The sequence below is a fragment of the Hyperolius riggenbachi genome, chromosome 2, assembly GCF_040937935.1.
Source record: "Hyperolius riggenbachi isolate aHypRig1 chromosome 2, aHypRig1.pri, whole genome shotgun sequence".
NCBI lineage: Eukaryota > Metazoa > Chordata > Amphibia > Anura > Hyperoliidae > Hyperolius > Hyperolius riggenbachi.
This window is the reverse complement of record NC_090647.1, coordinates 13,084,133-13,106,455: the sequence shown is the minus strand read 5'-3', so window position 1 is coordinate 13,106,455 and position 22,323 is coordinate 13,084,133. Positions and strand designations below refer to the sequence as shown.

Here is a 22,323-nt window from a genome sequence, read left to right as displayed (position 1 = left end):
TCACTTCTATTTTTAGATGGGGATCTCTAGATGTCCCCTGTGGTCACAAGTGGTAATGGCTAGCACAAGGCTTTCGGACCTAATAATAGAACAACAGTTTTAATACAATCTGACATAAAATATATTATTGATCAGCTTATTAGATATGCGTGAACACTATGCGATTAACATTTTATGAATAAAGCAGGCTTTAGTTTTAGCAGGGTATATCTTGACCTTAAAGAGAACCCGAGGTGTGTTTAACCTCCCTGGCGGTAAGCCCGTGCTGAGCACGGGCTATGCCGCCGGGAGGCACCGCTCAGGCCCCGCTGGGCCGATTTGCATAATTTGCTAGCTGCGTGTAGCATCCGATCTCCGCCGCTAGAGAGGGGTTGGCAGCATCATTGTTGCCAAAAGAGGAGGAGAAAAGGGAAATAAAAACAACATGTACCTGTACTAAACTGAACTTAGACTGATTTCAATAAGATATATACTGTACATATGTATATAAACAATTAGACCATAGCCAGTGTAATGTTTGAAAGGATGAGAAGACCGTTGTGTATTCCAGCATCCCGCATAAAGGACTCGCGAGGCGACACTTTTATATTGTATTTTTGACTCACCTGGCGCTTCTTCCAGCCGCAAGCAGCCATGACAGTCCCTCGCTGCGGCCGGCGGGTCATCGCCACTCGTGCGTCCACACGTGGGCAGGTGCAGAAGAGACGACCCGCCAGCGGGTTGCTGATTATTACGGGCAGCCAGCGGGACACGGAAGAGGACCGGGGCTGTGGCAAGGGACTGTCATGGCTGCTAGCGGCTGTTAGAAGCCCCAGGTGAGTACAAAATAGAAGTGTCGTGAGTTCTTTAACCTCCCTGGCGGTATTATTTCCACATTTTAGGGTCTTTTCTGAACATTTCAGACCCTAAAATAAGGAAACAATCATGCTGCCAGGAAGACAGCAGCAGCCCCAACACTCACTCACCTCCCTGGGCTCCAATTTTACCTCCATCCACCGGATGGCGCTGCAACACTTTGGTGAGATCAATGATGGCGATTTCAGAGTGACTCAGAGCCTCCGAGGACAGGAAGGAGAGCGGTTACCAACGTCTGGATCCCCCGGGAGGTATGTAAAAGCTCCCACCGCCTCCATTCACTTGCACTGAGCCTCCGGCAGCTATCCTGAGCTCACTTCGGGATTACCGCCAGGGAGGTTAAAGGATACCCAAACTGAAATTTGACATAATGAGATAGACATGGGTATGTACAGTGCCTAGCACACAAATAACTATGCTGTGTTCCTTTTTTTCTTTCTCTGCCTGAAAGAGTTAAATTTAAGGTATGCAAGTGGCTGACTCAGTCCTGACTCAGACAGGAAGTGACTACAGTGTGACCCTCACTGATAATAAATTCCTATTTTTTACCTCTTTCTTGCTCTCAGAAGCCATTTTTTTTTTCAACTATAAAACACTTTCCTAGCAGAAAATGGCTTCTGAGAGCAAGAAAGAGGTAAAAAATAGGAATTTATTATCAGTGAGGGTCACACTGTAGTCACTTCCTGTCTGAGTGAGGACTGAGTCAGCCACTTGCATACCTTAAATTTAACTCTTTCAGGCAGAGAAAGAAAAAAAGGAACACAGCCTAGTTATTTGTGTGCTAGGCACTGTACATACACATTTCTATCTCAATATGCCACATTTCAGTTCGGGTATCCTTTAAGGACTGAAGAGCTTACATCCCTCCTGACTACGTGCTCGCTCCCTGTGCATATTCCTAGCCTAAAACTACTTGGTTAGTGAAGGATAAGGAGTAACAGAGGCGCCAGATTAGTGTAAAAGTGTTTAAAAACTGCTTAAAAGGAGGGGGGTTGGTGGTTACCGCCCTCAGGTAAAGAGTGACCAGCCAATGGATCATATGTAAATAAACAATGAAATTTATTTTAAAATCTCCAGGCAAGCAACGCGTTTCGCGGGTCCAAAGCCCGCTTCATCAGGCAATCAATTTGGAGACATACTGAAGAGACAAAAACAAAGAAACAACAAAAATCCATAAACATTCAAAAAGGAAAAACAATACAGCAATAGCCGCCAAATTCTATCTAATTAATTAGGACAAATTTATAATCCAAAATTTAAGCACAAGCGGAATGAGTGCAGCAATAGGCTGCCTTTCAGGATGACCACAAGCATATAATATATTGTGCACAACGAAATGTCACAAATAAGTGGTCAATTCAGTGGTCAAATGAGTGTCTGTAAACACTAGGAGAAAGCTGATACAAAAATGCATATAACATTCAGTGGTGAGATAAGTGTCTGTAAACACTAGGAAAAAAGGTGATACAACAATGCATATAACATTCAGTAGCCATAAATCATCAGATTGCGTGAAAATTGAATAATCATTCAAAGTGCATTAGTCATAAAATGATTAAAAAAGCCCATAGAAAGTAGTGCTCTAAAGCGCATAGTGCATATGGTGCTATCAGAAAAAACTCTGTATGAATTGATTGGTACTTACCACGACTGTGTCAGTGGAAGGAAAAGCGCCTACTGTGAGGGGACGCTATCTCCCCTTGGGGTTTTATGGGTAAAAGAGTGAATACGTGTCTAATCCGGAAGAAAGCAGCGCATGGCTGCTTCCGGTAATGTCGATTGGCATGGGAGGATAGTGACGTCATGACGTTTATTGGGCGCAGACGCAGAGTCCTGGACGCGTCAAGTGCTGCTAAGGGCAGGGGCATGCGCAGTCCGCGGGAGGATGGTGGCGTCATGGCGCTATTGAGCGCAGACGCGGAGTCCTAGACGCGTCACGCGCTGCTGAGGACAGGGGCATGCGCACTCCGTGTTTTGAGTACAGCGCTGCCATATTGGATAGGGTCAATATGCGATCTTATAAACAGATCATTATACAAGATCAAATGTAGCTGATGTAGGTGATTGAATGGAGCGATTATCTGGGGACATAATTTCTATATAGCATGTGCAATGACTAAACCAAAATTATATATATAAACTTAAAAATAGATATGTTCGCATAGAACAGACTTTATAGCCATCTAGTGGCCAATTGTGTTAAAACGGCTTGTCTAAAAGAAGCTGTATGTGATACAGTGTTATTGTGTTTGAATTAGTTGAATAGGTGGGGCAGGAGAAATAGGGTGGGGTGGGAAGAGGGGGGGGGGGGGGGGGCAGGAGCGGAGAACAACAGGGAGGGGATAAGGTTTTATGAAAAAGAGAGGGAAACAAAAAGAGAGAACACGTCATAATAAAGGTCATATATATGTGAGAAGAAGAAAAATTAGTTATTGGAAACGGAAATAACAGATCACATGAAAAATTAAATCTGACATGAAGAATAGGATTATGATACAAATTATTGTCGTAAGATTATGACACCTAGGCCTGGTAATTAAATTACATAAAACAAACATAATGAACAATGATGGATAAAAAAGGGGAGACAATGAAATATGAACATATATGATAGAATATATTTTAAAAGGGGAAACGATAAAAGAGAGGACTGATGATCCGCGGAGGATTGATCAATTTAAAAAGAGCGGTTAAAAGAGTTTTTCTAAAACCTCATTGAGGCCCTCGGGGGTCAAAGTCCTGAGGGTCTGTATCCAATACATCTCTCTATTTTTCAAGACCTCAAAAGTGTTGTGGGGTGAATGGATGGAGTCTATAAAAGTGATAGTGAGTGACTGAGGATCACCATTGTGGTGTGTGCTAAAGTGTTTGGAAACGCTATGTAGGGGGTAGTGTTTTATTATATTCCTCTTGTGTTGTCCTATCCGGCTACGGACTAATTGGGTGGTGCGGCCCACATATTGCAAATTGCAGGGGCAAGATATGACATAGATGACGTTCATGGAGGTGCAGTCAATATGATGTTTAATGGTAAACTCCTTGTCGGTAGTATTGGACTTGAAGGTCTGGGTGGTGACAACAAAGCGGCAAGCTGTACAACGTAAATGAGAACAGGGATAAGAACCCGGATCAGCTGAAGTGGTTGTGTGAGTTGTATTAATTTGAGTATGTTTGAATCTACTGGGGGCTACTAGTCCCCGTAAGTTAGGGGCCCTTTTAAAAGTGAGTAATGGGCATTTGGGCAGTGATGTTTTGAGATAAGGGTCTTGGGCCAATAATTCCCATCTATTTTTGAGTATAGTACGAATTTCACTATGTTGACTGCTGTACCCGGTGATAAATCTTGGAAAGGGTGCAGTTGCGGTATTGCTATTCATGGTGGAGGTGGTAGTGGGGGAAGTGGTAGTAGTAGGAGGGGTCTTGGTAGCTTTGTATTTTGCATCCTTAATAAGTTTCTTTGGGTAGCCACGTTCTAGGAATTTTTTAGTTAGAGTCTGTGATTGTGCGTGATAGTCAGAAGGGTCCGTGCAATTACGATAAATTCGTTTATATTGACAGTATGGGGTATTGGTAGTCCAGGGTCTGTGATGAAAGCTGTCAAAGTGTATAAAGTTGTTGGCATCTACCTTTTTGAAATGGGTTTTAGTCTTAATGGAGTTATTTGTGGAATATAGGACCAGGTCAAGAAATTCAATTGAGCTGGGATGATGTAGAGATGTGAATGAGAGGCCTGCTGCATTGTCGTTTAGGTATGCTAGAAATATGGGAATGTCTTTATGATCACCTTTCCAGATGAAAATAAGATCGTCAATGTATCTTTTATAAAAAATTATATTGTCAGAAAAAGGATGTGAATTATGGAGTTTGACTAGTTCAAGGTAGCCCATAGAGAGATTGGCGTATGAAGGGGCGAAGGAGCTGCCCATGGCTGTGCCAGTCGTTTGGTGGTAGAAATTGTCCATAAAGGAGAAGACGTTATGCTGTAGGATGAACTCTGCACATGTGTTGATGAACTGTTGTTGTGTAATGGGCATATCCGGGTAACTGGAAAGAAAGAATTGAAGTGAAGTGAGGCCGAACTGGTGGGGGATGTTGGTGTATAAAGATGATACATCACAGGTGAGCCAGCAGTAGTCTGTATGCCAGTGTATTGGTTTCAGAAGCTCTATGAGATGTTGGGAATCCTTTAAATATGAGGGTAATGTTTGCACTAGCGGTTGTAAATGTTTGTCGACAAATTTGGACAGATTACTGGTGATGGATTCCATGCCTGAGATGATGGGTCTACCAGGGGGGTTTGTTAGGGACTTGTGTATTTTGGGAAGGTAATAGAAAAACGGTGTTTTGGGATGGTGATTGATAATAAAATTGCGTTCGTTTTTGGTAATAATGCCGTTTGAGAATGCTGTATTGATAAACTGTTTCAGGGTGTTATTAAACTCCAGGGTAGGATCTGTGGTTAATTTGACGTAATGTAGGGGATTGTCCAGTAGTCGGTTGGCTTCAGCTATATAATCTAATTTGTTCAGGATGACGATGCCCCCTCCCTTATCAGCAGGTTTTAAGATGATGTCATGATTACGTTTCAAAGTCTGAAGGGCGTGTTGTTCTGATTTATTAAGATTTGAAGTGTCGGTGGTCAGGTTGAGTTTTTGTAAATCGTTCAGTACTAGTGTGTAAAAGGTCTCAATGAAATTACCTTTAGACGCAGTCGGGTAGAATCTGGATCTACCTTTAAGTTCAGTGGTGATATATTTTTCAATGGCAATATCGTTTGTATTAACTGTAATTGTTGGAAATATGTCATTATTAGTCAAAATGAGGGTATTTGTGGGGTCAGAGGGTACTAAAAATACCAAAACTACCAAAAACCCACAGGGTACCCACAAACATGTTAAAAAATTACAGTCAACCCCATCCGGTGTCAAAACAACCCAATTTAAGCCGAACTACATCCCAACCTGTAATTTTTTGAGTGGGGCTCCCCCCGACTCAATAGCCTTCCAAAACGATAATAAGAGTTCCGGCAACACAAACACCTCCTCCATTGATCCCACCCAGACCAATTCAGACGATCATTCACATGCAGACGACATTCTAGGTCTGTCACAAATTAGTACACATGATACCCAACCGGCCTCCCCCACCGACCCTAGCTTACAGGGCCCGGCACTTCACACTAAGACCAACACGCTCACTAGTTTTTTCAGACCCATCATCAAGCAACCATCAGATACCATTGCCAGTCAGAACACTTCCCCCATTAACTCTACGTCCTCTTTTTTAGATCTACCCCTCTCGTTCACACAGAACACACTTATTATGCCACTACCGAGCCCCACGGCTTCCAGAACCATCCTCCAGCCCAGACCTACACACAAGAGATCACTACCAGACTCAGAAAGAGGGGACGCAGAGGGCAAAGAAAAAAGAAATCGCCAATCACCCCAGAGTCTATAACCACTAGTGCAACGACACAGACCCGTTGCATTTTTAACCTTTCTAATCATAGTCTTTCCCGATCAGAAACTCACTTACTAGAGAAAGGCCTCTCCTTCTGTCCAACCACATCATCAAACATGTCCAAATTATTCACAGAACTAAATGCATTCATCCGAAAACTAACTTTAAAAAGACACTTCGCCATAAAAAAACATCGAACAATACCCTCTGACCCCACAAATACCCTCATTTTGACTAATAATGACATATTTCCAACAATTACAGTTAATACAAACGATATTGCCATTGAAAAATATATCACCACTGAACTTAAAGGTAGATCCAGATTCTACCCGACTGCGTCTAAAGGTAATTTCATTGAGACCTTTTACACACTAGTACTGAACGATTTACAAAAACTCAACCTGACCACCGACACTTCAAATCTTAATAAATCAGAACAACACGCCCTTCAGACTTTGAAACGTAATCATGACATCATCTTAAAACCTGCTGATAAGGGAGGGGGCATCGTCATCCTGAACAAATTAGATTATATAGCTGAAGCCAACCGACTACTGGACAATCCCCTACATTACGTCAAATTAACCACAGATCCTACCCTGGAGTTTAATAACACCCTGAAACAGTTTATCAATACAGCATTCTCAAACGGCATTATTACCAAAAACGAACGCAATTTTATTATCAATCACCATCCCAAAACACCGTTTTTCTATTACCTTCCCAAAATACACAAGTCCCTAACAAACCCCCCTGGTAGACCCATCATCTCAGGCATGGAATCCATCACCAGTAATCTGTCCAAATTTGTCGACAAACATTTACAACCGCTAGTGCAAACATTACCCTCATATTTAAAGGATTCCCAACATCTCATAGAGCTTCTGAAACCAATACACTGGCATACAGACTACTGCTGGCTCACCTGTGATGTATCATCTTTATACACCAACATCCCCCACCAGTTCGGCCTCACTTCACTTCAATTCTTTCTTTCCAGTTACCCGGATATGCCCATTACACAACAACAGTTCATCAACACATGTGCAGAGTTCATCCTACAGCATAACGTCTTCTCCTTTATGGACAATTTCTACCACCAAACGACTGGCACAGCCATGGGCAGCTCCTTCGCCCCTTCATACGCCAATCTCTCTATGGGCTACCTTGAACTAGTCAAACTCCATAATTCACATCCTTTTTCTGACAATATAATTTTTTATAAAAGATACATTGACGATCTTATTTTCATCTGGAAAGGTGATCATAAAGACATTCCCATATTTCTAGCATACCTAAACGACAATGCAGCAGGCCTCTCATTCACATCTCTACATCATCCCAGCTCAATTGAATTTCTTGACCTGGTCCTATATTCCACAAATAACTCCATTAAGACTAAAACCCATTTCAAAAAGGTAGATGCCAACAACTTTATACACTTTGACAGCTTTCATCACAGACCCTGGACTACCAATACCCCATACTGTCAATATAAACGAATTTATCGTAATTGCACGGACCCTTCTGACTATCACGCACAATCACAGACTCTAACTAAAAAATTCCTAGAACGTGGCTACCCAAAGAAACTTATTAAGGATGCAAAATACAAAGCTACCAAGACCCCTCCTACTACTACCACTTCCCCCACTACCACCTCCACCATGAATAGCAATACCGCAACTGCACCCTTTCCAAGATTTATCACCGGGTACAGCAGTCAACATAGTGAAATTCGTACTATACTCAAAAATAGATGGGAATTATTGGCCCAAGACCCTTATCTCAAAACATCACTGCCCAAATGCCCATTACTCACTTTTAAAAGGGCCCCTAACTTACGGGGACTAGTAGCCCCCAGTAGATTCAAACATACTCAAATTAATACAACTCACACAACCACTTCAGCTGATCCGGGTTCTTATCCCTGTTCTCATTTACGTTGTACAGCTTGCCGCTTTGTTGTCACCACCCAGACCTTCAAGTCCAATACTACCGACAAGGAGTTTACCATTAAACATCATATTGACTGCACCTCCATGAACGTCATCTATGTCATATCTTGCCCCTGCAATTTGCAATATGTGGGCCGCACCACCCAATTAGTCCGTAGCCGGATAGGACAACACAAGAGGAATATAATAAAACACTACCCCCTACATAGCGTTTCCAAACACTTTAGCACACACCACAATGGTGATCCTCAGTCACTCACTATCACTTTTATAGACTCCATCCATTCACCCCACAACACTTTTGAGGTCTTGAAAAATAGAGAGATGTATTGGATACAGACCCTCAGGACTTTGACCCCCGAGGGCCTCAATGAGGTTTTAGAAAAACTCTTTTAACCGCTCTTTTTAAATTGATCAATCCTCCGCGGATCATCAGTCCTCTCTTTTATCGTTTCCCCTTTTAAAATATATTCTATCATATATGTTCATATTTCATTGTCTCCCCTTTTTTATCCATCATTGTTCATTATGTTTGTTTTATGTAATTTAATTACCAGGCCTAGGTGTCATAATCTTACGACAATAATTTGTATCATAATCCTATTCTTCATGTCAGATTTAATTTTTCATGTGATCTGTTATTTCCGTTTCCAATAACTAATTTTTCTTCTTCTCACATATATATGACCTTTATTATGACGTGTTCTCTCTTTTTGTTTCCCTCTCTTTTTCATAAAACCTTATCCCCTCCCTGTTGTTCTCCGCTCCTGCCCCCCCCCCCCTCTTCCCACCCCACCCTATTTCTCCTGCCCCACCTATTCAACTAATTCAAACACAATAACACTGTATCACATACAGCTTCTTTTAGACAAGCCGTTTTAACACAATTGGCCACTAGATGGCTATAAAGTCTGTTCTATGCGAACATATCTATTTTTAAGTTTATATATATAATTTTGGTTTAGTCATTGCACATGCTATATAGAAATTATGTCCCCAGATAATCGCTCCATTCAATCACCTACATCAGCTACATTTGATCTTGTATAATGATCTGTTTATAAGATCGCATATTGACCCTATCCAATATGGCAGCGCTGTACTCAAAACACGGAGTGCGCATGCCCCTGTCCTCAGCAGCGCGTGACGCGTCTAGGACTCCGCGTCTGCGCTCAATAGCGCCATGACGCCACCATCCTCCCGCGGACTGCGCATGCCCCTGCCCTTAGCAGCACTTGACGCGTCCAGGACTCTGCGTCTGCGCCCAATAAACGTCATGACGTCACTATCCTCCCATGCCAATCGACATTACCGGAAGCAGCCATGCGCTGCTTTCTTCCGGATTAGACACGTATTCACTCTTTTACCCATAAAACCCCAAGGGGAGATAGCGTCCCCTCACAGTAGGCGCTTTTCCTTCCACTGACACAGTCGTGGTAAGTACCAATCAATTCATACAGAGTTTTTTCTGATAGCACCATATGCACTATGCGCTTTAGAGCACTACTTTCTATGGGCTTTTTTAATCATTTTATGACTAATGCACTTTGAATGATTATTCAATTTTCACGCAATCTGATGATTTATGGCTACTGAATGTTATATGCATTGTTGTATCACCTTTTTTCCTAGTGTTTACAGACACTTATCTCACCACTGAATGTTATATGCATTTTTGTATCAGCTTTCTCCTAGTGTTTACAGACACTCATTTGACCACTGAATTGACCACTTATTTGTGACATTTCGTTGTGCACAATATATTATATGCTTGTGGTCATCCTGAAAGGCAGCCTATTGCTGCACTCATTCCGCTTGTGCTTAAATTTTGGATTATAAATTTGTCCTAATTAATTAGATAGAATTTGGCGGCTATTGCTGTATTGTTTTTCCTTTTTGAATGTTTATGGATTTTTGTTGTTTCTTTGTTTTTGTCTCTTCAGTATGTCTCCAAATTGATTGCCTGATGAAGCGGGCTTTGGACCCGCGAAACGCGTTGCTTGCCTGGAGATTTTAAAATAAATTTCATTGTTTATTTACATATGATCCATTGGCTGGTCACTCTTTACCTGAGGGCGGTAACCACCAACCCCCCTCCTTTTAAGCAGTTTTTAAACACTTTTACACTAATCTGGCGCCTCTGTTACTCCTTATCCTTCATTGATCTAGTCCACCCTTGGTGGAGGGGTGTATCCCCATATTTTCCTGTCTACAGAGAGCGACTTCTTAAACCTGAGTGGGGTCAGGTTATAATTCTCCCCACCTGCACCATCAGTGGTTGCCTTAGTGGTAACCCTGACTTGTGAGTATATCTCTTACTGTTACTTTAAATTCTTTCCATTCGACAAAACATACTACACCATATTTGGCTCTCGGTTTTTTTCTTTACATTGTTCAAGTACTTGGTTAGGTTCTTCACAGTTCAGATAACAATACTAGAGCATTTTACACACACAAAGGGGCACCTTCAGTAGCTATGGAGGGGCAGCACCAATCAGCGCACAATGAGTAGGAGAAGAATGCCCTCAGTCGAGATGTTCTGCCAGGGTGATGGCACAACGACAAATCGAAGGAGGTCGGGGACCGCTGTGTTCATTAGATTCTTGGCAGCTCGGCTGAGAATCACCTACTGTGTGTATATGTGGGTTAGTCTCCTTAATTCTGTACTATAAATGTGTAGATTGGGACCATGAAATGAGAAGACATACAAGGAGAGAGTTCGGGGACGCATCCTTCTGTGCAACATAAACTTGTGTCTCACAATAATAGTTTTAATGCAATTTAATATGGGTGAAAAGAGCAGATTTCTAGGCACAGAAGAGGGTGTAAGAGGCAGTTATTTACTACTTATTGAGAAGTTTCCTAAGAGGGGGAGATGTGAGGGCTCAATCCTGGCCAAAAGTTTTGAGACCGTCAAAAATATGTTTTCACAAAGTTTGCTGCAAACTGCTTTTAGATCTTTGTTTCAGGTGTTTATTGACAATTGCATGAGATGTGTGCAAAGAGTCAGTATTTGCAGTATTGGCCCTTCTTTTTCAGGACTTCTGCAATTCAACTGGGCATGCTCTCAATCAACTTCTGGACCAAACCCATTCTTTCATAATCACTTTTTTGAGTTTCTCAGAATTGCTTGGTTTTTGTTTGTCCACCCGCCTCTTGAGGAATGACCACAAGTTCTCAATGGGATTAAGATCTGGGGAGTTTCCAGGCCATGGACTCAAAATTTCAATGTTTTGGTCCCTGAGCCACTTAGCTATCACTTTTGCCTTATGACACGGTGCTCCATCATGCTGGAGAATGCATTGTTCTTCGCCAAACTGTTGATGAATTGTTGGAAGAAGTTGCTGTTGGAGGGCGTTTTGGTACCATTCTTTATTCATGGCTGTGGTTTTTGGCAAAATTGTGAGTGAGCCCACTCCCTTGGATGAGAAGCAACCCCACACATGAATGGTCTCAGGATGCGTTACTGTTGGCATGACACAGGACTGATAGCAGCGCTCACCTTTTCTGCTCCTGATAAGCCTTTTTCCAGATGCCCCAAACAATCGGAAAGGGGCTTCATCGGAGAATATGATTTTGCCCCAGTCCTCAGCAGTCCATTCACCATACTTTCTGCAGATGATCAATCTGTCCCTGGTGTTTTTAGGGAGGAAAGTGGCTTCTCTGCTGCCCTTCTCGACACCAGGCCATCTTCCAAAAGTCTTTTCCTCACTGTGTGTGCAGATGTGCTCACACCTGCCTGCTGCCATTCCTGAGCAACCTCTGCACTGGATGCACTTCGATCCCGCAGCTGAATCCTCTTTAGGAGACAATCCTGGCATTTGCTGGACTTTCTTGGATGCCCTGAAGGCTTCTTAAAGCGGAATATAACCCTGCATTTCAACTTTGCTCTAAAACATTATTTACAGTATATTATATGCAACCAGCATTTTTTTTTTTACTAGACCAGCATTGGAAGGGTTACACAGGGCTTTAAAGTCCCTAGAGATTTCTGCAACCACAATCCGAACTTGAGTTAGATACTTTTTGTTTACAAATATGTGTTTATTATGACTCATCTCTCTCACTGAGAAGGAGCTTGGAGGACAGCCAAAGAGATGTATCTATTGATAAACAGTTACACACTAACTAAATAGAATGTAACCATCTGAATGTCTGCACGGAACTTAAAACCTCTGTGTTTAACCCTTCCAATGCTGGTCTAGTAAAAAAAAAATGCTTTTTGCATATAATATGCTGTAAATAATGTTTTAGAGCAAAGTTGAAATGCAGGGTTATATTCCGCTTTAACAAGAATTGAACCTCTTTCCTTGAAGTTCTTGATGATCCTATAAATTGTTGATTTAGGTGCAATCTTAGTAGCCACAATATCCTTGCCTGTGAAGCCATTTTTATGCAACGCAATGATGGCTGCATGTGTTTCTTTGCTGGTCACCATGGTTAACAAAGGAAGATCAATGATTTCAAGAATCACCTCCTTTTAACATGTCAAGTCTGCCATTCTAACCCAATCAGCCCGACATAATGATCTCCAGCCTTGTGCTCGTCAACATTCTCACCTGAGTTAACAAGACGATTACTGAAATGATCTCAGCAGGTCCTTTAACCTGCCTGGCGTTTAGATTCCCGCGGCCGCACTTTTTTTTACCCAATTTCATTCTATCATGTAGCTACATGATTCCCCCCCCCCCCCCTCCCATTCTTCAGATCGCCGCCGGCATGAAGACCCATCCAGAAATCCCGTTCTGAACGGGATTTCCTTTAGGGCTTCCCCCGTTGCCATGGAGACGAACGGAGTGACGTCATGGACGGCGTGATGTCACAGGGAGTCCCGATCCACCCCATAGCGCAGCCTGGCGGCGCGGGTCTGTGTGTGTGTGTGGGGGGCACTTTCGTGGCGGGCAGCGGCGCATCGGCGGCGATCAGGAAAGAGCTAGCTGCGTGTTTAACCTCCCCAGCGGTATGGACAGAAATGTCCATCCATAAAAACATGTTATGAACAGTATAAACCTGCATACACATCAAAACTCTCCTGCACTGTATACTAGACCCTTGCTTGACATTTTGGCAAGTTACAGGAAAAAAAAAGTTTTAAAAATACATTTTATCACTTTTTGCAAAGAAATCCTGGGAAAATTGAACGCCGGGGAGGTTAAAAGAAAAAAATTATCCAAATTGTCCCACCGGGGCCCGAGCAATCCATCGCGGCGTTACTGGACGAGCTGAGCTCGTCCGTAACGCCCAGGTGGTTAATGACAGCAATGAATTGCAGTGGAAAGTTTTTTTGGGGATTCAGTTAATTTTCATGGCAAAGGACGATGCAATTCATCTGAACACTCTTCATAACATTCTGCAGTATATGCAAATTTCTATTATAAACAAAACTTTTCTAATTTCCAATATTTTTAACAGTCTCAAAACTTTTGGCCAGGACTGTAGGTCGGCTGTACACAATGATCGCCTGCACTGGTCAGAGACTGTGGACTGATGAGGTACTCTGCCCAAACCCCTCCCCACACATGGGATTCTGGGTAATGATTACCTGAAGCCAGGTCTCGGGAGACCAGCCGGTGGCACTGGTTCCAATGGCCGGATCTCTGGAGATATAGCGCCTCCTTGTGTTTGTCTCCTTCTCTCCTGGAGCGGATGGCTTTGGCCTCGTTGATCCACTTTGGCGGGATGCAGAGCTTCTCCATCAGGAACGTCTCCTTTGCGAGGGATTCCGGGGTCTCCCGCAGTACACAATGGCGAGTCAGGAGCTCCCGGACCGCAGACTCCCGCCTCCTGCAGGAGAAGAGGGATAGCTCAGCGCTGTGCGTGCCCAACCTATACAGCTCAGATCTGTGTGGGCGCAACCTATAGAGCTCAGCTGTGTGGGCGCAACCTATAGAGCTCAGATCTGTGTGCGTGCAACCTATACAGCCCAGCACTGCATGCGCAACCTATACAGCTCAGCTCTGCCTGCGCAACCTATACAGCTCAGCTCTGCGTGTAACCTGTACAGGCTCAGCTCTGTGTGTGCAACCTACACAGCTCACACTGATTATACTGTATGGCCAGTGTTGGGGACCACTTCATGCAGCTGGACATAACTGACGACACACAGATGACTTACACGGGGTCCGGGACGTGAAGCATAACGAATATGGCCCATTCCCAGAGCCCGACATTCTCCAGCTGGGCAGCATAGCTGGCGTGCAGCAAGCCCTGGCTCTGGTGAGACAGGTGGCTGTAATTTAATGCCTGCAGGACCATCCACAGGTGCCAGCTAAGACGGTGATCCAGGGGGTCCGAGGTAACACTTCGGGGGTCCAGGAGCTGCCGGAGGTCGTAACACCTGCAGAGAGGGGACACCATGGTGAATAAGCGCAACAGCAAGATACTAAATGGTGGCACTATGTGTGCAATATGAGAAAAAATAACCCAGTGTGTTTCCGCCTGTTCCCCTCCCCCTTTTCCAAACAACGCTGCGCTGTCTGCATGTACCAGAGGACACGCTGGGCGCCATGGTTACCACCTACCGGTCGCTGTAGAGTTTGAGCAGGTGAAAGCACACGTCCCGGGGGATGGACGGGGAGACGGCCTCGGTGTCCTTACTGAGACTTGTGTCTTCCAGGTATGATGGGAGCGGGTAACAGGCATAGCACGACCGCTCCTCAGACTCCTACAAGAGAGAACCGTGTGGTCAGTCCTGTAACCTGAAGTGAGAAGTATATGGAGGCTGCTGTATTTATTTCCTGTTAAATACCAGTTGCCTGGAAGCCCTACTGATCTCTTTGGCTGCAGTAGTGTCTGAATCACACACCTGAAACAAGCATGCAGCTAATCCAGTCACACTTCAGTCAGAGCACCTGATCTGCTGCATGCTTGTTCCGGGGCTGCGGGTAAGAGTATAAGAGCCAGATAGCATTTTGATTTCCCATAGGACAATCACATTCAGGATGCGGTAAGAACAAACTTGCAGCGTGATTTTAAAAACACACAGACTCATGTGCAGCCCCCAGAGAAACATTATATGCAAATTCACATGTGTTTTCTGCTATACAGCTTAACTCATGCAATACCATTGGTGTGCTCCCTGCCTTAAAGAGACTCTGTAACAAATTTTTCAGCCTTAGTTCTTCTATCCTATAAGTTCCTATGCCTGTTCTAATCTGCTCCGGCTTACTGCAGTCTTTCCTAACTGCACTGTCTCTGTAATAAATCAATGTATCTTTCCTCTGTCCTGTTTGTCGGGCTAAAGCTTGATTGTGTGGAATGTGCAGGGCTGCTTGTGATTGGTAGAAGCGATACACACCCTCTGCAGGCCCCCTGCATACTTTGAATGACTCACACTCTATGCTTAGCTGAACCTATTAGAAGCTGGTTAGTTTGTTTGTAAACACTGCCTAAAACTGTTAATTACAAGCCAGGATTGCAGCAGAGAGTGGCAGAAACAGCACAGAGGGGCACAGGAGAAAATAAGGAATAGAATGGTATGCTTTTTATTGTAAGAATATTAGAGTACAGATTCTCTTTAAAGTGAATCTGAGATGAAAAACTAACTATAACAAGTAACGTGTCTATATATCTTATCTAAAGTTTAGATAGTTTACACAGCAAATCTAGCTGCAAACAGCTTCAACAGTGTATGATTATTTATTGCTGTGATATAATTAGAGGGGCCGTGTTCTGCTTGTCACATTACACACAGGCAAGCTGCTCTGCATCTTCACCACTCACCCTGTGAAAACTCCACTCCCCTCTCCTCCTTCCTCTGCGATCTCTGGCTAGTAACCTCCTCCTCCTGCCCAGACTGAGCTCCCATAAGCCCTTGCTACATGGATCTGAGAGTGCCAGTGCACTCTGGAGGAGCTGTGGGTGAGGCCTGTTTAGGCTATAGGGAATTAGAGTATTAAAATAAAAAATAAAAAAAGTATTTGGCTTGAGGAATGCCCTATAAACTATATGAAACGAACACAATTATGCAATGAGTAAAAGTTTATCTCGGATCCAATTTAAAGCGGTATTGTCACCATAAAAATCAAATTTCAACAGCAACTGGTCTGAGTGTATGAAGTGATAAAGATGCAAATCCTGCATTCAAAACTTTTCCTGCTGTTATGATTTGGAGTTATCACATACTTTAGGAGCACTGGCCCTTTAATAGTCAGTGCCAAACAGTTGCATGCTGGGGGTTCTTTTTATCTATAATATATTCCTTCTCTTTTATTTCCCTGCCAGCTGCTTATCTGAAACATGATCTCCTGCTCACTTGTGTTTACAAGCAAGGCTGAGGTGACTGATTGGAGGAGAAAAGAAAAAAAAAGTAAAGGGCAGAAATGACATCAGGATTTAGCCTCAAACCGTTGAAAAAAAAAAAAGACATGGTCCCCACCAGGAACAGAATTCTCTTCATTTACTATATAAAAGTCACTGAAATTAAAACGTGGACAGTACAATACATGTGTTATATATAAGTAGATAAATACTTGATCTACTAACGTGTTTTTTTCCCAGGCGTAGTATAGCTAATCCTCCTGCTTTAAAGGACACAGAGGCGGCAATATTTCCTTTTAAACAATACCAGCCCTGCTGATCCTCTGCCTCTAATGCATGAAGCAGATCAGGTGTTCCTGACATTATTGTCAGATCTGACAAGATTAGCGGCATGCTCCTTTCTGGTGTGATTCAGACACTACTGCAGCCAAATAGATCAGTAGGGCTGTCAGGCGACTGATATTGTTTAACAGGAAATAAATATGGCAGCCTCCATATTCCTCTCACTGCATTTGTCCTTTAAAGAGGAGCTGTCAGCCATACTATCTCAGAACTTCCCCACACACACTATATATATATATATATATATATATATATATATATATATATATATATATATATATATATATATATATATATATATATATATATATATATATATATATATATATATATATATATATATATATATATATATATATATATATATATATACATATATACTTGCTTTACTTACATAACACATGTATTGCACTGTCCACGTTTTGATTTCAGCGATTTTTCTACAGTAAAAAAAAGAGAAAATCCTTCTTAGCATTTCCCATTTTAAGTGTGGCTATTTTGAAGCCAATCCTGATGTCATTTCCTCCCTTACTCTCCTCTGCCTGATTTGCCAGCCTTCATTGTCTCAGCATGAGAAATATTGGCCAATCAGAGAGGAACAGAGGTGTGGGAGGGGAAAACAGGAGGGAAAGAGGCTTCAGCCAATCAGGCTGCATTAGTTATGTCTGAGGGGAAAGTAGAGAAGCAAAAAAGGACAACCCAGCATGCCCTGCAACTTCCTTTGTGTGTACCAAATAAGACTCAGGTAAACTGGGGAATGTTTTTTATCAACAAGAAAAGTAAAGTAATGGTGATTGTAACTCTTAGATAGCCTGGTCCTTATTACTTGTTTACCATATAAAAAAAAAAAAAAAAAAGAATACATTCTTGATTTTATGCCCGACAGTTGCACTTTAAGGCTAATATACTCCATGCAACTTTCCTGTCAGATCGATTTGTCAGATCGATTTATCAAACGATAATTTCTTGCATGTCAATTTGCTTCCTATTGAGAAAGACCTGACATTTTGTGCAGTACTGATCTCATAATCGATCCCTTTGTTGATTGAAAGCAGTTTGAACAAGCTGGAAATTATCAATCAGAGAAAATTGCATGATGTGTATATGTGTTTAGGTCTCATATCAGTTCTTGCCAAATATCTGCCCCTTCACTTCCTGTCACGTCAGGATAGAGACAGGAAGGGTAGGGGCTCTATCCAGAGGGGACATACAATGGCCGGACATGTTCCCTTCTGTAGGAAGCCTTCTGTCTGGAGCTGGCAGTACTCACCTGAAAGGCGTCCTCGTACTTCTGCAGAGCCTGGGCGATGGATGCGGTGGGCGGCAGCATGTACCAGAGGTGAACAGCTAGCGCCCGTTTCCAGTCCAGCTGTGAGCACACGTTGATGGATTGCTTATCAGAAGACTGCCACACCTGAGCGGAGAGAAAGACAACCTGATCAGCATGATCCTCTGTGAGATCTGATATTACCCAGGTAATGTCCCGCCTACACAAATATAATGCATTCTCCTCCTCCTGCATCAATTCTCCCCAGCTATTCCTGCCCCCTCCTGCCTGGAGATCAGTACTAAGCTAGCAGTGGAGACATTCCATTACGGATTACTGCTGAAACTACATCGGTAGAGTGGTACAAGGCTGTAGTTATGTGTTTATATAGCACTGACATCTCCTGCAGCACATTACAGAGTACATAGTCATGTCACTGACTGTCCTCAGAGGAGCTCACAATCTAATCCTACCATAGTCATAGTCTAATGTCCTACCATATTATTATTATGTATTTATATAGCACTCACATCTCCTGCAGCACATTACACAGTACATAGTCATGTCACTGACTGTCCTCAGAGGAGCTCACACTCTAATCCTACCATAGTCAGTCTAATGTTCTACCATATTATTATTATGTATTTATATAGCACTGACATCTCCTGCAGCACTGTACAGGGTACATAGTCATGTCACTGACTGTCCTCAGAGGAGCTCACACTCTAATCCTACCATAGTCATAGTGTAATGTCCTACCATATTATTATCATGTATTCATATAGCACTGACATCTCCTGCAGCACATTACAGAGTACATAGTCATGTCACTGACTGTCCTCAGAGGAGCTCACACTCTAATCCTACCACAGTCATAGTGTAATATTCTACCATATTATTATTATGTATTTATATAGCACTGACATCTCCTGCAGCACATTACAGAGTACATAGTCGTATCACTGACTGTCCTCAGAGGAGCTCCCAATCTAATCCTACCATAGTCATAGTGTAATGTCCTACCATATTATTATTATGTATTTATATAGCACTGACATCTCCTGCAGCACATTACAGAGTACATAGTCATGTCACTGACTGTCCTCAGAGGAGCTTACACTCTAATCCTACCATAGTCATATGTCTATGTAGGTATTGTGTAGGGTATATATTGTAATCTAGGGACAATATAGGGGAAGCCAATTAGCTTATCTGTATGTTTTTGGGATGTGGGAGGAATCTGGTAATCCAGTGTTCCCCAATGAATGTTCCGCCTCTCTGAGTCTCTGCACACAGTCCATCAGAGGCGGTGTACTCACTGCGATGCCGGCCAGCAGGGCGTACACCTTCAGCCTGTCGTCCTGGATGAAGCGATCCACATGAAGCTTCTGCCAGTCCTCCAGCTGCATGGTAATCAGCTCCTGCAGGAGACTGCTGCCCACCAGCTGTGACAGCAGCATGGACAGCCGATGGTCACCTGCAGACAGACATAACATCTCAGATTACTTACAGCACACCCAACAGAATGCAGACCAGTAGAAAGAGAAGAGGGCGCCCTCTAATGGCGGGAGTGCGAAACACAGACTCCATTACTCACCAAACCTCTGTGCCAGGAGACAGGCTTCGCTGATTCGGCACCCGGTTAAGTAGCTGAAGACCGCCTGGACAGCCTGCTCCTTCTTGTGCAGAACCACCTCTTCCTCTATACGCTCCGCCGCCGTCTCCGCCAGCCAGATAGAGAAGGCCTTCCTACGCTGTAATCTCTCCACATACTCGCTGGTCTCCTCCAGGCTGGCCTCTAGCTCCTGCAGCTGTCCCCACAGAGCCTTGCACATGGTCCACGTCAGGCACCACTGCTTCACCACGGCTGCAAGGAAACCAAGCATGCCACGTTACTGCAGATAGGAAACCAAGAGTGCCATTGCCAATAGGAAACCAAGCACGCCACGCCACTGCATATAAGAAACCACGCAGGCCATCCCACTGCCGATAGGAAACCACGCAGGCCATGCCACTGCCGATAGGAAACCACGCAGGCCATGCCACTGCCGATAGGAAACCACGCAGGCCATGCCACTGCCGATAGGAAACCACGCAGGCCATGCCACTGCCGATAGGAAACCACGCAGGCCATGCCACTGCCGATAGGAAACCACGCAGGCCATCCCACTTCCGATAGGAAACCAAACATGCCACAGTAGATCGGAAACCACGCAGGCCATGCCACTGCCGATAGGAAACCAAGCATGCCACAGTAGATAGGAAACCAAACATGCCACTGTAGATAGGAAACCACGCAGGCCATGCCACTGCCGATAGGAAACCAAGCATGCCACTGCCGATAGGAAACCAAGCATGCCACTGTAGATAGGAAACCAAACATGCCACTGTAGATAGGAAACCAAACATGCCACTGTAGATAGGAAACCAAACATGCCACGTTACTGCAGATAGGAAACCAAACATGCCACGTTACTGCAGATAGGAAACCAAGCATGCCAGTGTTCTCCCCAGATTTTTTTTCCAGCCAGGTGGCATGAAAAAGAAGCCAGTTAGGTAGTGAGGGGGCAATGCAGGGCTGGTGCAACTCTGCTTACAGCGTAGGAGGAGGAGAAGGAGGAGGCGAGCCGATGGCAGCCAGGTGCTCACCAAAATTAGCCGGGTGGAGCACCCGACTAAAAGAGCCTGGGGAGAACACTGTGCCATGCCACTGCAGATAGTAAACCAAGCATGCCACGCCAACGCCTATGAACCCACAACGCCCCACACCACCACTATCCCTAGCTGACCCTTCACACTTACGTTCCAGCTCTGACAGTTCCCGGAAGGTTTCGCCAACCCAGCCGGCGTAGTCGTGGATGGCGGCATTGCCGGGATTTGGTATCAGGCGGGGACAGGCCTCGTCCACCACCGTGCTGTTCTTCAGCTCAATCTCCAGTGGAACCAGATAGGACTGCAGGTCCTTCCCCTTCTCCTCCAGGCTCAGCTTCTCCAGGTGAACTTTGAAGGGAGATTCGGCAAGACTGACGAGAGATAGAGAGAACGGCATTGGCTGTGGGGTCGGCACATCATACATACATCATGTCGCTGTTCCATACACTCTGCGGAGCATGCTGGGCTGCACTTTGCCTAGATACAACCATCAGTCAATGATCTGCTATTAATCCCAGCTTTGTGCAAATTGTATGGCAACAGAGGCAGCTTGGAAATGGACCAATCAACGCAGAAGCTGCATTGACCAGTCCTAGCTGCTATGGGATGTAACTATGGCGACTGCACAAGGCGTGGGTGAAAAGACTGCGCTCTTGTGTTTCTTATGCCTGGTACACACGATGAGATTTCTGGCAGATTCACTGGCCATGTGCCTTCTCACCGCGTCCCTGTGCATGGCAGCATTCCGCGCATGCGCAGTACAGGAAAATTGCTACTGTGCAGAACGCTGCCGGCGACGTGAACGCATTCAGGTGCATGCAGCTCAGGGCTGGCATGCGCAGTACCCTGAGACTGGCCAGCTTTACAGGGGTCACTGCTGCTGGCCGGAGGTGGGAAGACGGCGCAGGCACACGATGACTGCACGGGGCTGCAAGGAGCCACAGGTAAAATGAAACTTTTTTTTTTTTACTTAAATAACCCTTTAAGGCTAAAATTCAATAGATTGGACCCCAGAAAGTTCTGTTTAGCATTAGTCCCACAGATGCATTTGTGTATCCTATACGTTTAATTTCACTTTAAAGACTTACGAGGCGAAAAATGTAAAAAAAAAAAAAAGTTAAAATACCCATTGTGTTTTATCATCCTTAGGGGGCGCCATCCGTGAAATAACCAAACCCCCCCCGGTTTCATTCCATTGTAACTACCAGGTTCCGGTGGTGGGGGTGGGGTTCCTCTGCTTCCCCAATTAAGATGACCGCCAACTCCTGCCGCGGCCGCGCAGTTCTCACAGCAGCAAGTGCGGCTGCGCAGCTCTGAGTCCTCCTCCACTTCTGGCCTCGTTCCCGGAGGTCTCGTGTACATAAAGTGTGCAAGACTGCCAGGAACGAGGTCAGCTGCGCAGCAGCACTTGCAGCTATAAGAACTGCGCAGCCACGGCAGGACCTGGCGGCCATCTTCATTGGGAAAGCAAAGGACTACCTGAGGAATCGGGTTGGGACTCCCCGCCGGAGCCTGGGAGTAACA

The 22,323-nt window shown here is 44.2% G+C and overlaps 1 protein-coding gene across 3 annotated transcripts in view; it reads right to left on the bottom strand.

Moving 5' to 3' along the window:
• The window catches only part of NUP98 (nucleoporin 98 and 96 precursor), a 133,522-nt gene that overhangs the window by 8,167 nt on the left and 103,032 nt on the right, over window positions 1–22,323 (bottom strand). For all 3 annotated transcript variants that reach the window (XM_068266493.1, XM_068266492.1, XM_068266491.1), the window contains 7 exons: window positions 20,950–21,170; window positions 19,745–20,014; window positions 19,467–19,624; window positions 18,151–18,294; window positions 14,801–14,943; window positions 14,395–14,616; window positions 13,822–14,063 (listed from right to left, as the gene is read on the bottom strand). In XM_068266493.1, coding sequence (XP_068122594.1) covers window positions 13,822–14,063; window positions 14,395–14,616; window positions 14,801–14,943; window positions 18,151–18,294; window positions 19,467–19,624; window positions 19,745–20,014; window positions 20,950–21,170 — 1,400 coding nt within the window. The remainder of the gene's footprint in view (window positions 1–13,821; window positions 14,064–14,394; window positions 14,617–14,800; window positions 14,944–18,150; window positions 18,295–19,466; window positions 19,625–19,744; window positions 20,015–20,949; window positions 21,171–22,323) is intronic.